This window comes from Aythya marila, assembly GCF_965140915.1.
Source record: "Aythya marila genome assembly, chromosome: 3".
Taxonomy (NCBI): Eukaryota; Metazoa; Chordata; class Aves; order Anseriformes; family Anatidae; genus Aythya; species Aythya marila.
The window spans coordinates 11,972,166-11,987,491 of NC_139044.1; the positions used below are offsets into that span (position 1 = coordinate 11,972,166).

General features: G+C 39.1%; 1 protein-coding gene across 2 annotated transcripts; it reads left to right on the forward strand.

The window, feature by feature from the left end:
• The first annotated feature begins 399 nt into the window (after positions 1-399).
• On the forward strand, positions 400-12,760 carry TRMT6 (tRNA methyltransferase 6 non-catalytic subunit). 2 transcript variants are annotated; one of them, XM_082757857.1, is made up of 12 exons: positions 400-497; positions 1,035-1,162; positions 1,579-1,688; positions 3,801-3,892; positions 3,977-4,060; positions 5,207-5,331; positions 6,470-6,834; positions 7,048-7,133; positions 9,832-9,934; positions 10,018-10,104; positions 10,909-11,127; positions 11,926-12,760. In XM_082757857.1, the coding sequence occupies exons 1-11, from the start codon at positions 403-405 to the stop codon at positions 11,080-11,082; spliced, it is 1,449 nt and encodes a 482-aa protein (XP_082613983.1). In that variant the 5' UTR covers positions 400-402; the 3' UTR covers positions 11,083-11,127; positions 11,926-12,760. The 2 variants fall into 2 exon arrangements, with proteins under 2 accessions (XP_082613983.1, XP_082613982.1); XM_082757856.1 differs by lacking the exon at positions 11,926-12,760 and having other exon boundaries at positions 10,909-11,918.
• The last annotated feature ends 2,566 nt before the right edge of the window (positions 12,761-15,326 follow it).

The following is a 15,326-nucleotide window of genomic DNA, read 5'->3' on the forward strand; positions in this document are numbered from 1 at the left end:
TTGCAGGACTTGGCACCCCCCTCCCAGCCCGGGGTCCCCTTTCCAATTCTTAGGGTTCCCCTCCGAGCACCAGGAGGATCCGGGAGGACCCTTTAAGCCCCGGGGGGTCCCTCCCGCGGCCTGCCCCCCTCAGCCCTCACGGAGCAACCCCCCGCCGCCTCTGCTCCCCTCAGGAGCCCGCCCGCTTTGGCGCCCAACCGCCACTTCCGGCCGCGCCGCCAATCCCCGCGGAGCGCGCGGCGGCCCCGCCCCCTCGGCGCCGCGTTGCCATGGAGCCGTGAGGGCAAGCGGCGGCGCACATGCGCTCTGGCGCGGCGGAAGGCGGCTCGGAGGGGCGCTTCCGGTGCGGGCAGCGGGCGGGAGGAGGAGGAGGAGGAGGAGGAGGCGGAGGCGGAGGCGGTGATGGCGGCGGGGCCCGGGCCGCGCATCTGTGAGGGGGAGTGCGCCGTGCTGAAGCGCGGGGACGTCTTCAAGGCGGTGGCCGTGCTGCGGAGGAGGTGAGGGGCCTGAGGGGGGCTGGGCGAGGCTTAAATTCCCGTCAGGAGAGAAATAAAAGTGATTTCAGTAAATATCGCAGATAAAACCCTTTTTTTCCTAACGTGTATAACCCAGTTTTATGTGTTTGTAGGGTTATATGTGTATAACCCTAGATTTTATATGTTTTAATTTTATTCCTTGCCACGTTGAGGCTTCATCGCGTCAAAATCACGCTGTGTAAATTATGTTCTATAAACTAAGGCTTTACTGGTCATTTTCAGGTGTCTCTTGAACTGAAAACATATAATTATGAAAAATATGCTTGGTTTAAGTTCTCTGATCCCTTTCCATCCATTATCAGTGTAATGTAACTTTATAGTTAGCATTGATCTTGGCATTGATCTTCTTGTGCTTGTCCTGGTTTCCTCAAGCACCCAGGTAAAAGCAGCACGTGTGAAGTTCCTTATTCTGTTGTGGGTTTTAAGGTCCTGTCACGCGGTCTCTTGGACGTGGTCAAAATGCTGCTTTTAATGCTATCAACTCTTTTCTCGTTTCAGGAAAATTATTTTCGAGAAGCAGTGGTTCTACCTGGACAATGCCATCGGACACGTTTACGGGACTACGTTTGAAGTAACGAGTGGAGGAAACCTGCAGCCAAGGCGAGAGGTGGAAGAAACTACCACAGGTATTACGGAGCCTTGGTTGATGCTTGGGAGAACGAGCACTAATTATGTTTTCTCCAATAAGACCAAAGATGATGGAAAAGCTTTCTGTTAATCGTTTGTTAACATATCTTACTTATATTCTGTGTCACAAGTGCATGGGTTTGCCGTGATCCACTGTTCCACTAGTCCTGTAACAAATCAACTTTTTAATATGGGAGAAAATTGGAACCTTGATTTGGGTGAATATCTATATATAAATATGCTGAGGTGTATTTTACATATTACATTTAATGGATTGCTTACACGATACATTGCAAGACCACAAAGCATGTGGGATTAATGCTGAGTCTGCTTTCTGTGAAACTAAAATCATTTGTTTCTCCGACTTAAAAGTATTTAGAGGTAGATTTTACAAATCTATATCCTTTTCCTTTAGACACAAAAGAAGCAGGTACAGATAATCGTAACATAGTTGACGATGGAAAGTCTCAAAAACTGACTCATGATGACATAAAGGCTTTGAAGGACAAGGGTATTAAAGGACAGGTAAAAATAAGGTTTTGGTGTCATTTCTGTGCTACCTTGATGGTTATATTTTAGTTTACGGAACAGGCTATTCTTTTAATGGTGCAGAAACTTCAGTGCTTTTTCTTTGTTCTTCTGCTCAAGTCATGTTTTCCCTAAAGATCTGTTTTTACAAAAACGCGAGGGCTGTTTTCAGAGAAAACTTCATGTAAGGTTGGCAACTTTGTCAATAGGCAAGAATGACTTCGTGCTGTATCAGAAGTCATAAAAGACATAAAAGGAGTATTAATCATTAAGGAAACCTAATATACGTAATCACCTTTTAATTTGGTTTCTTCATAAGATTCAAAATGTTATTTCTGTATTGCAGACGTGTTCAAATTTCACAATAATGAAACTGCTAAAGGTGTAGTGAAGGATCGCGGAACCCTTAACTAATAACACTGCGTAACAAGCACGCTAACAGTGTGCTTCTAGGTGCTACCTACCAGTGACGCGCGTCTTTTATCTGCACCTTAAAAGCTAAGAATATTCCCAAGAGAGCAGTCCCGGTAGAAAAGGCATTGGTTTTTACCCCACACTTAACTGGCAAAAAGTGAGGCCTTGTAACATGTTAAGAAACCCCTGCAGTAAGTGCTGTTCTGCACACATTATCAGTCGAAATTCTCTCTCATCTTTGGTTTACCCTTCTTAGTAAAGATAAGAAATTGCTCATGCTTACATCAAGTTCATCTCTTTGCATCTTGCTGCGTGCTGCTGCTGTTCGAAGCAGCTGTTCTGCTTTTGTCTGCTTAATAATGGATGTGTCCAGGGAGTCTAGAATGGTATTTCCTCTGTTTACGTGGTTGTGCTGCTCTTGGCAATCTCTCTTTGATAAGAATGTACTAATCAGTCTGATAGCTTGGACATTTTCTGTCAGTTCTCATTATCTGTGGCAAAAGATCACTCTTCTCTTTGTCCTCAGCATGTCTGTGCCATTCGTCTGCCATACTGTTAATTAAGGTTATTAAAATAGCCTGCTTTGGTAATTAACTGGAGCTGAACATTCATTTCATGTGATATTAGCACTGTGAATGTCTGGTCACATTTGAATTTGTGTTTGTGAATGGCATGTGTTTGTGATGCAGGCTGAGTTGCAAGGTGGTTTGAATTAAAGCAGCCTCAGTGTTAGTGGGGTTTCATTGCCCATCACATTCCCAAATTCTTCCCAGGTCCTGAGGGATAGGTGTACAGTGTGAGGCTGCAGGCATCAACTGGTAGTTATTCCTGGGGTATTGCAGAGTGCCACGTCTTCCCTTTGGCTTCTTGTGCTTGCCCTACAGAAATATTCTCCAGTTTCCTCACTAAATTTTACTGGAAATAAGTAGACACTGCATTTAACTCTTCTAAGAATAAGGCAAAGAAGGAATGACGTGCTGATCCACACCATTAATAATACATCCTAAATGCCTGAAGGACTTTAAGAGATGATGGCTTGAAAAAGAGCAAGTGAGAAGTACTGGCACCAATCTATTTGGAGCAAGTTTTTAAGGTGCAATGGGAGGTGCAACGTCCACGTGCAGCTTTTGTTCTTGTATCGCAGGCATGTGGACAAAAGAATGATAGATTTTTATCTTACTTTATTCTCTTGGAGGTCTTAATGCTCACTCCAGCTGGAACCTGAAAGCGTGAGGAACAGGAATTATATTGGCAAAGGGAGGAGATTAGAACAAGGAGATTGGGAAAATAAGACAAGAATTTTGGGAAAACTGGAAGCCAGAGCTTCATTTCTGGCCATACAAGGCTGCCCTCTCTCCAGAGTTAGTTCTGGCACTCAGCAGAGTCCTTCCCCCAGTATGCCCTGTTTTCAGGATCAGCGTTTTCATTTTTGCCACTTTTACACTAGCATCATGTAGTTACACTTCTGTCCCTAAGTGTTCTGTGTGGTTCGATTCCTGCATGTAGTCAGGGCAGTGCCTCCCTTTCTGTGTTGATTAGAAGAATTGTACCCTGCCGTTAATGGCAGTAGAACTTAATGATACACATGCCTACGCTGCAATAAAATATTTTCTGTGTTTGTTTAAAGCAATACTATATGTGAAATGAATAAGAAATACATACCAGCCATAGTAAATATAAACTGTCTTTCCTAAGGAAATTGTTCAGCAGTTAATAGAGAACAGTACAACATTCCGAGACAAAACAGAATTTGCTCAAGATAAATACATAAAGAAGAAGAAAAAAAAGTAAGTGAATTTTAAAATCTGGAAAATATTTAGTACTTTAATTTGTTGACTCAAAGTAAGACTATTACTGCGTGTTTCTTACAGATACGAGGCAGTTATTACAATCGTAAAACCATCCACTCGCATTCTTTCAACAATGTATTACGCAAGGGAACCTGGAAAAATTAAGTAAGTTTTCATTTTGTTTCTCTTCTCAAGCGATGAAAATATTTTAATATTTTTAAAAACATTTGTATTATACCAGAGTATATAATACCACTTAATTAATTATTATTAACATATAAGACCACTTAATAACACCTATTTTCATTAATGGGAAAAACAGTTAATGAAAACACTATAAATTAATGAAAAATAATGTGATAGAGAAAATTAATCAATATTCTCCTGCAGTGAAGACAACTGTTGCATGCAGTGTTAGTTTCTTCCATTTCCCTTCCACCACCATTTTGCTTACTACCTCTGTTGAGTAATTAGCCACTTTGGTGGCACTTTACGTTTTCAGAGGGCTCTTATATCCTGTTGGTCAGTGGCATATTGTCTCTGTTTTCTGGCTTAGCAGACAAAAAAACAAGCATCCTATCCAAAACAGGGATTTTAATATTTAACATGTTTAAGAATCAAATCTTCTTCATTCAGAAGCCTCTAGAATTTAAAAACACATGGATAGCATTAGAGGAGAGCGGGTGAAGATCTACTTGCATTTATTTTTTACCTACCTGAATTACGTAACTTGTTCCAGACATTAAGATGGACAGAATTATGGCTTTTTAAGTAGGAAAAGTTGACCTAAAATGTTCAGACTAAAATAAAGAGCATTTTTTCCAAGACTTCTCAAACCTTTTTTCTTCTTTCCCCAACCTCCTGCATTTGACTTCATTTATCTGTTAGGAATAGCTGTAAGTTCCTTGGCCATCACTGAGGCTCTTCAGTGTAGGTGTTCTGCAGTAAGTGTAGGTTTTGATCTGGGATTGCAGGCAGTGTGTACTGCTGCAGAACAGTTGAAGATCATAGACTCATGGGGTTGGGTTGGAAGGGACCTTAAAAATCATACTGCCCTGCCCTGGGCAGGGACAGCTCCCACCAAGCCAGGCTACCCAAAGCCTCATCCAGCCTGGCCTTGAACGCCTCCAAGGATGGGGCACCCCAGCTTCTCCAGGCAGCCTGTGCCAAATGCTTTACACAAGTGCAAGTAGATGACATCTGTTGCTCTTCACTTATCCACCAGCGCTGTAACTCTGTTAAGACTGTTTTTCTAACTCTAAGAGAACTGAGTTGCTATTTCTTAAAGCTTTTTTTTTTTTTGTTTTCTAGCCATTTGCGTTACGACACACTAGCCCAGATGCTGACTTTAGGAAACATCCGTGCTGGCAACAAAATGATTGTAATGGAAACATGTGCGGGCCTTGTGCTGGGCGCTGTGATGGAGAGAATGGGAGGTGAGTCATACAGCAGCTTTAGCAACATACAAAATGAGGGCTTATGTGAAACTTAAGAAATACATTTGATCTTGATACTTTTAAAAGGCACTACTATATAATCATTTCTCAGTTTTCAAGATCTGCTTGGACTGTCTCCAGCATTCAAACACCTAATTTTATTTCCATTGGAGGGAGTTGTGTTTTGCGTATTTCAGGTGCATTTACTATTTGCTATTTTTAAAAATACGAAATTTGAAGTCTGCTGTATGTAGATCTATTTTAGTGTCTGTCTTGGGTTAGCATAAAGATGTTCAGAAAAAGCTACAAGGAGCTTGTATGCAGATTGTTCTCAAGGACTTGGGAAGAGAGGAAAGAATGGCAGAACAGGGGAGTGGCAACACTAGAATTCAGACAACGCACAGCACTACAAGTATTGTCACTCATCTAGCTCACTGTGCTAGGCATTTAGCACCAGCATAACGTGTATTTTAAAAGCAATATATGACATTCTCTTCTAGGAGAAGTTTGACTTGCATTTATTTCTCAAAGTCAGTTAACTAGTTTCATCTTAAATCATTCAAAGATACTAGACAGAGGTGACAGTTATATTCCAGAAGCCTGGAAAGGTAGGAAGTGTGATGTAGTGTTGTGCACCCAGATGTCTGTTGGCTGAAAAGCACGCAGGCAGTTATACTATAAATTGTTTTCATTTCAGGAAATTTTGTGCATAGGATTAATTTCTGAAGTAAATTAACTAAGTTGTAATTACATTACAACTACTGAAAAGTTCTTGTTGCAATGTTTACTGTTTAAATTAGCTTTTACTTTTTAACAAAACCACTCAATAGTTATAAGAAAGAAATACTACAGAAAACTTGTCTTTTTAATTCTAAACTAAATCAGTTTCTCTAATGCTCACATATTCTGTGCAGATTCTAAATATGTTTAATACACGCGTAGTCTTTGAGTTACCATGTCCTTTAAATTTGCAGTAACTGTTGTCCTTCCAATAAACATTTCCACCTTGAGATGTGTATAAATTTGATGGTTAGATCAAGATAAGACAATTTGCTTACCTGTTTTTAAATGTATGGTCATTGATCCCAGAAGTTCTGACTCTCTAGTAATGATGTTTTTGATCCTTTGGCTTTCATAGGCTATGGATCCATTATTCAGATGTATCCAGGAGGGGGACCTGTTAGAGCTGCCACCAGTTGTTTTGGATTTCCAAAACATTTTTTCAATAATCTTCATGAATTTCCTCTCAGCAAAGTGGACAGTCTTCTCTCTGGGACATTTTCTACAGAGATGCTACCTTCAGAATTTGAAGATAATGCACTAGTGGAAGAAGAAAGCAATGGATTGATTGATGAGAAGCAGGCTTCTATACAGGAAACAGAAGAGGAATCTATTACTGCCACAGCTATGGAGATCAACCAGACAGAAGAGCAAGAAACAATGGACATTAATGCTGAAGATGTAGAATTTAAAGATAACAAAGAAAAAGATAATAAAGAAAATGTAAGAATGTTTACTATGGCTATTTGAGTTTTACAATGTTCATATAATTTGTCTGATTTCAGACATGCTGAAACATTAGCTTACTGAGGTGTTAAAATAGACTTTTGAAAGTTGCCTTACGTTGAGCTATCTAAGGTGCACGAAATGAAAATTCAGCCCATGATGTAGCAAGTACCATTTTAAAGTGCAAAATATTTGTTTCATTGTTCAAAGGTTCGGGAAAAACAAAGAAAACAGTGGGAGAGAAGGAAAAAGCTAATAGAAGCTGCTGCTCTCTTGAGAGAGAAGAACGCGGATGGGTAAGTGTTTGTAGTTGGAAAGGTGTTCTGGGTGAAAACATCTACAGAAAATAATTGCCTTTGAAATGAATAAAAGCTTAGTTTTAAAAATACCCTATTTTTTTCTTAGTATTTAGTAGCTAGCAGTCAACCGAGATGTGGCTTGGGTCTTGTTTGGGTCTTACTGGTTGAGATTTTTTTTTCTGTCTTTTAGTGGATTTGAGTTTTCCTCAAAACTCAATTCGCTGTTGTGCTTGGGTACATTTTAATACACATTTGCTTGTTGTGTGTAAATGCTTGCATATGTATTTTTTGTTTTTATTATGAAAAGTTTTAACTAGTGCTGTATGTATTTTAGTATACATACATACTACATTTCATCTAGTATGGGTAGGTGGTAGAATTAAGGTTTTCTATGGAGGTGCAGAGACAGGTCACTCTGTGTTCTCTAAAAAAAATGGAATTGTAAAAAAAATGTAAAAAAAAATTGTAAAGAAACACATCTGTAAAAAGTACTGCATGTCAGGTGGCCAGCAGCAGCACCCTGATGATGCCTGCAGATGACCACTGAACTGCCTGAATGGTGGCAGTGTTCTGTTGTGTTTTTACCACTCTACCCTGCAGTTACCATAATAATTAATCTCTGTGTGGACTGACGAAGCAGAAATTAATATTTGACTTTACCTGATTGTTCTTGCAGTGTAGAATAGTATATTCAGCTGTTGATTTTGGACACCTAATGAGTCTTCTGTCTCTTGCTCATTTGTTTTCAATCACTTCCATATTTGTATTTATCCTTTGTAAAGAATGAACACTTTAACAAATTAGATGCTTAAAGTGAGTGCTTCCTCTAGGAAGTCTTCAGCATGAGGGGGGGAAAGAGAAGCTTATGGATGCCTGCGGGCAGCATCCTAGATGGCTCAGTCAGGAGCACCTTCCTTTAGTCATCTGCCATTTATAGGCCACCATTTGTTTAGGTCAGCAGCCACAGGGTACGTGCTGTGAAGGCAGGAGAAATTGGCACAGAATAAAGAAGTGTTTCAAATTCACCGCTTGGGTGGCAGGTGAGTAAAAGCAGGCCAGGAAGCCAGGATTCTGTTTTGTGTTGCAAGAAAGGGGGAAAGGATAGGTAAAAGCTGTTTAAAATCATAGGCAGGGAGAAAGATTAACACATTGTCAGAGTAAAGAGAATGGTAGTCAGGTGAAGATGAACACCAGCTTTAGGATTGTTTCTTGAGGCCCTGACTTCAATAATATTTACTACTCAAGGCGGAAGATACACTTGATAAAATTTATATTTCTTCTCTGCTGTCCTTGTACTAGACTATTTGTTCAACTCCACTGATGACAGATGAAGTCTGTTGTAGGTCTTTGAAGGGGAAAAAGGAAGGCATTCATTATGGGTGTTATTTCAGTTTAATTTTAAAGGAGTAGGCAGTGATGGACCGTTACGTTTTTCTGATACTATGAAAGTGGAAATTGGTTTACAGACACTCCACGTGTTCAGAATTAGACCACACACCTTCTCTGTACCCTTCCCTGTCCTTTCTCCACCTCCTCCTTCCCCACATCTCTCACTCACTATATTAATTTTGAGACTGGCCAGACTACCTGCTGACAGCAATATGTGCTGCCATATGAGACTATAATTTGATTTTTCACATTCTCCCTCATCTCTCACTTACCTGCCTCTTGTCTGGCAGAGTTCCTTTCAGTGTCAGCGCAGTACTCTAACCCTTCTGGAATATGGTTTGGAGTCTTTTTTCTTGATGGTTCTCTCGGATGATTACTGAGCACAAATTTTTTGAAATTTGGATTTGAGGGAAACCTGCAGCCTGCAAAAGCTCTCTCCAGCAGAAAGTCAAAATGTAAACAAGTGTAAACATAATTGTCTCACTTCGTGTTTAAAAAAAATTGAACATCAACTTTTCCTAGGCAAGTTTGACAGTGTATTCAATGCTGAGAGCAGCTGTTGATTGACAGGGCTTATGTATATGTATATAAACACATACTCCAGTTTCATTAAGCTATTCTTTCTGCACAATTACAAATTACTAACTACTTGAATCTTAAGGATTTCCTGACCATCTGAACCTTTCTAGTTTTGCAGTGATTTTTTTCATTAAAATTCTGGGTATCTGTACGAAATCTCAAGCACCTATAAATACAAGTTAGGCTATGATATTAAAACTACGATAAACCCTTTGTATTTTATTCTTTAAGTTGGCAAGGACAAATTCTTTTTAAACAGTCCTTAGTCATGCCCATTAAGGAATCATTTTCTCTTGAATAATAACATCATAAAAAACACATTTTAATAAGATGACCCAGGTTAAAGAAACATGACTGAGGTTACTTTCTAAGGAACAACTCGCAATCACAAAACTTAACTTCTGTTTTGACAGTGGTCTCAGTAGAAAAAGGAGCATTCAAGTTTTGGGGGTTATAAGAATTATTGTGAAGTTCAAAACAGCTCAACTGAGTGCTTCTGCAGTGTATTTAATATGACATTTTAGAAAACAAGCTTTTTAATCCTCTTAATTATGCAAGCAGGAAATCATGATTTGTTTTTATATTTGGGGAGTAGTTAGAGCCATGAAAACATGCTGATTAACAACATTTGAGCTGTAATTGATGCTCAGAGCTAAGTAGGAGAAAATGTCACTTGATGAATAGTTTTCGAAGCAGAAGACTAATGTGCGTGAAATTTCTCTTACAGCTTAATTGTAGCCAGCAAGTTTCATCCCACTCCTTTATTACTTTCTTTATTGGAGTTTGTTGCTCCTTCAAGGCCTTTTGTTGTCTACTGCCAGTATAAAGAGGTAAATCCAGTACGTTACTCCAACTGTTATTACTTTAAGTCTGAGACTGTTTTGCTGTATAACCTATCATCTTTTTTCTTAAGCCCTTATTAGAGTGTTACACAAAACTGAGAGAAAGAGGCGGTGTTATTAACCTAAAATTGTCTGAAACCTGGCTACGAAACTACCAGGTAAGGATTACAGTAAGTGGCTGTCAAAACTGCATGAATTCAGGGAAGCAAAACAACCTAATGAAAATGTTTTTTTGGATTGACTGAAATTATGTACAAGCTCATGCATTTGTTTACCTGAGAGTAGTGAGAAAATGCTGTGGAGAATTTTAATGTGTAAATCTATTGTAGTATACAAGAGATGTAGCAAAATATGACAACTGCTTATTAATTTCCAGCTGGTTTGATAGCTTAAAAGATTTCTGTAGTGTAGGAATAGTGATGGCTTTCAAAGTCAGTGGCTTCACACAACACAGTTCCTGGAACTGGAGTAACCAGAAGTTTCAGGTCTAGGAACAACTCCCTTGTCAATTCAACAAACTTTGATCGAGATGTTTATAATGTGGAGTTCCCTTCAAAGTAGGAACATAAAGATTGTAGTGGCGGAACTGGAAATTACTTTATTAGCGAATGCTGGTATGTTAGACCACTTGTGGTATCTTGCAAAGTATGTGAGATCTGAACACATGAATGAGACTTTCAGGTGCCTCACGCCTTGAATTTGTAATTCTCCTGGAAACACTATGACAAAGTAGTCAGCAATACAGTAGCCTGTATTCCTAGGTGTTTCTGTAACTGGCTTCTGATATCCAGATACTTTGCCCTTCCAAACAAACGCACTTTTCAAATGTCTGTGTGTTACAGAGGCTGGGAAAAAACCCTTCATCTAATACTGTAAGCTTAAATTACACAATTTGATGTGCACGTATAAGCATGACGCTTCACAGATGTTTATTTTTGGTTTTGTTTTGTTCTGTCTTAAAGGTCTTACCAGATCGAAGCCATCCAAAACTGACAATGAGCGGAGGTGGAGGGTACCTTCTGTCTGGTATAACTGTTGTGCTGGATAAGGGCAAATCTGATTCCAGTAATTTAGAAGCACTGAAGATGGAAGAGCCATCATCTAAAAGATGCAAAGTTCAAGACCTTCAGTGTTAACATTTGAAGAATTGATTTGTTTTTTTAGATCTCAGGAGATACATGGTTAGTAAAATAACAAATACACTTTCTGTGCTCTTGACAGCATAGGAACAGTACCTGTCATACATCTGTCAGCAAAAAGCAGAATTGTGCAGTAGGGAGAATCGCCTCTCTCTTTACCAGTTTACATGATCAGAATGAAAAGAAAAACCCACGGAAGCAAACCTGTGTCCAACACCACACCAAAAGCACTCTAACTTCGAAAAGACCTTCTGCTGATCAGGATGAGAAGTTGACATGGAGATAGGACAAAGCATCGGTGAAAGCACTCTTTTTGTTTGTAGCCAAAAGTGGATGTGATTAAAAACATTTTGTCCGAATCAGCCCTAAATAATTTAGCTTCCATTTTCCCAGAACAGCACCAGGGTAAATGTTCTACATAGTGATCTCCTCGTTCTTTGGATACTGAAACCTGCAATGTTCAGTAATCTAAGAAAGTGGAATAAATGGCAAAAATCATACGTTTTTCTTTCCAAAGGAAAAATAGAAAGAGAATACCAGAACTTTACAGCATGACTCCATGTGTCCTGAAATAAATATGGGAGAAAGTGTATGTTCATAAATTAAATACCAAATATTTAAACAGTGTCTCTGTTAGTATTGTCTGTCATTTTCCTGAGAGGAGTTATGTTTTTAAGATACGACAGTTTTGAAAACTGCTCTATGTATATTTATTTTACCATTCTGTTCTTCCATGATGTGTAGCTTTTTTATTTTTTTAACTTTGCATTTGACATTTTAATTAAACTACAGGATGTATTTCCTAATGAGATTTCTTTTTCTTAATTTTCCCTCCTTTAGGAAATCAGGTGGAGGCTTTAGGAGAAGAGTACCCTTGCAGGTTGCATTCTGTTAAACCCCTAGGTGGGAGCCAGCAGGACTGGGCTTCCTGTCTTGAACCTTATTCCTCGATCAAAATCTGGAGCTTTGAGTTGAAGTGCTTAGACTTCATGAAGCTATGATATTCTGCATATTAGTAAGAATAATGCTCTTTTAGGGCACTGATGTGCAGAAATAGATCTGAAACCTGTGTTTTGCCCCTCTTACCTTTCACTACAATTTAAATATTGTAAATCATGCATAAGGAATAGAAATCTCATGCATGGCTTTTACTAGTGGAGTTTTTAAAAAAAATGCTGAATTTCTCAACTTCTTTCAAGAATTAATAGATTAGTGGGGAAAGGTGTGGGAGCAGTTTTCCATTACTTTGTGTCTGCATGTGCATACTGAAGGTAAACTGGGACTTTCAAAGCAAAACAGCCATTATGTGGAGAAATTCTGAGACAACCTAGCGTAGAGCAGTGCCTAGAAGCCTGAAAGCCAGTCAAAGGCAAGAAAATTATGAAATCAGCATAAACCAGGAGGTAAATACTAAAAAAAAAAAAAACAAACGTCTTTTGGTACAGTTCTCTTACCTGTAAGGCAGACCTAGGTACTTTTCTGCCACTTCCATGGAGCTGGTCGGTACTCAGATGTCATATTTATAGAACCACAATACTTAGACAGTAAAAAGGTTAAGCAACCAACGTATGTTTTAAATACTTGTTATCATGTATAACGTGATAAAAATAATAAGCTGAGGAAAGTTCTGTTGGATGTTTTATTTGTATAATAAAAAAAAGTTTTGAAAAGCAAACAGCATTTTTTTTCAGGTGTTACAATACTTTAGATCAAAGCCCGGCTGACTGCATTTGATGTTAACAGCAGCACTCTTTAAATATTGAATGCTGTCCCACGTTTTTTAAATGTCATAATGCTTGCAGTAATGAAAAATACTAAGAAAGGAAGTGTCAAGCAACTCATGTAAAACATTTCAAATTACTGAAGCTTCAAACTGATTAAACATGGCCCCATATATGCCATGGGGAAGAGCAAATCTTGATCTAATAAGTCCCAGTAAGTTACAATGCCATCCTAAAAACTATTGAAAATAAAGAATGTAATGAGGAACATTTCTAAGAGAAAAGACAATGTACAGGAAGGAAGGTTAAGCTTGCATACCTATAGATAAGTCTCCACACTGCACAGCTCAGGAACAGCACTGTTGCTAGAGACTTGAGGCAGAACATTGAAAAGCTTTCATCTCCAGAGGTATAGAAAATAACAAACCACTACACTTTAAGGTTAGTCAACACTGTGTAGATAAAGAACAGGTAAGGATTGTGGCTGATGTGTAGATAAAGAATAGATCGAGGCAGTGGCTATTAAACTAAAGAGGGCTTCCTGAAGGCAAACCACAGAGTTTTCCAGCAGCTATCTGCTTAGCAAGATAGAGAATGGGGTTTGGACAGTCTGCCAAGGCTGACCTCTGTTATTCTTAGGCTTATTTGCTGTACAAACAGCCATCAGTGAGGTGGCACGGTGTGTTGCTGCTGTGGTGCATGTACTCAGCTGTGGTTACATTCCCCTTAGCTCAGCTAGGTGGTGGTTGTTTTTTAAATACACAAAAACCACCACAAACTTGCCTACAGCTTAAAAATGGGCCACTTCCACAAGAAAAATGCAGCTGTAGTCTCTGGAAATGAGGGTATTCTGTTTACCTGCCTGCATTTCTGGCTCCTGAAGTACTCACCAAAGCTTGAACTCTGCACAGTGACGATGATAAAGGAGATCCAGGTGTTGTTTACACCTCAGAGGACCCTCAGCCTTCCTCTAATAGTTGACAGTGTCTGGCCTCAAAAAAATAATAATAGTAATAAAATCACAACTGAAATTCTCAAGCCAAAGCTTCTATAACACACTAAGGATGTCTGGCAGGGCAAGAACCTGGTTTGGTAAAGGTATTGCTGTGCAAGATTTGGGAGCTGTTTTTATCTCCATCTTTACTCACAGAACAAAACATACAACTGCTTTCTCCTAATGAATTTACTGAAAATGTAAGCAAATGAAAAGAAGTAGCTACCATGCTTTCCATCGCTGTGCTTTACTAGAACTACACAACCAGATTCACCAAATTCAATTCAGATTTCCAAAGGGTCCATGTGCCAGGAGCCAGAAGACATTATTTTCAGAAGCCAAAACCACTTAGTTCGGCTTCATTTGATTTGGAACAAAATTACGCACCTTATATACCACTACTTGTTTAAAGCTGTACCATTGAGCTTCAAAGCCAACAGCGTACAGTATTCCTTTCAAAAATGCAAATTAATGTAAATGGTATTGGAGTCCTGCTTAAAAAAAATGATCTAGTGTCACTCATCAAAGAGTCCTGAGGAGGCAATGCAAATGTGGAGCTAAAAATGGAACAGGCGCAAGCAGCCAGAAGAGCTACTTGGCTCTCGGTGCTTGTGGTGTCAGCCCCACAGAGGAACGGGAGCAGAACAGAGAAAGATGACAGCTAAAAGGGCTGGCACAAAGCTCTTGGAATCCATTGAACAATACCTGGGCTTAACACAGCCTCTTTCAGGGCATAGGTTTTTAAGCAAAACATTGCTGATTCATGAATGCGTATTTCCATAAGATGAGCCTTTAAAAAAAATAATCGTTGTTAGGATTACATACTTGAACAATTTTAGAAAGCTTTCCATGCTACAACTAAAGCTATTTGCTTCTGGTTATTCAGATACTCCCAGACATGCCTTCTCTTGCACCACCTCAAAAAAAACCTACCATGTTGGAATAATTATTGTATGGTATTATAAATTTTTCAAGCGAATCTCGGACTTTGAAAACAAGCAAGTATTCCTGCAACTGGGGCACATTCTAACCTTCCTTACTGTTGCTAGAAAAGCCCAGTGAAATCACAGTCCTACTGAAGTCAAAATTCTGTCCACTTCTGTGAGCCAGGGTTTGGTCTTTGTATACTTCAACCAAACACAATGAAACACTGGAGTGCTCTTACCAAAATCCCTAGGCATTATACATGCTCTGACAGCTCATGGATCAGCATCTCACTGAATATTTTCACTTCATACTGCCTTACAGTTAAATTGAGAGTATATTTGTGTTTTAATGAACAGGTGGATTAAATGTGTTAAGCTGGGATGAGAGATGCCGCACATTTACCGATAATGTGGCTCAGCTGAATTCTTGGTATAGCACCTCCTGTGTTGGTGCTACACAAGCAGCTGATACAAAGACATTGTCACAGCAGAAAGACTGCAGAAAAAAAAAAAAAAAAAAAAAAAAAAACAACACATTTGGAGAAGTTGAATTAAATTGAACCCCAGATATTTGGAGTAATTGAAACTAATTATGGGATT

Bases quoted from the DNA above. Each gene is read 5' to 3' on its own strand.
- TRMT6 (XM_082757857.1), top strand. From the start codon at position 403: ATGGCGGCGGGGCCCGGGCCGCGCATCTGTGAGGGGGAGTGCGCCGTG. The intron at 4,061-5,206 runs GTAAGTTTTCAT...TTTGTTTTCTAG, and splicing joins AGGGAACCTGGAAAAATTAA to CCATTTGCGTTACGACACAC. The intron at 9,935-10,017 runs GTAAATCCAGTA...TTTTTTCTTAAG, and splicing joins TCTACTGCCAGTATAAAGAG to CCCTTATTAGAGTGTTACAC.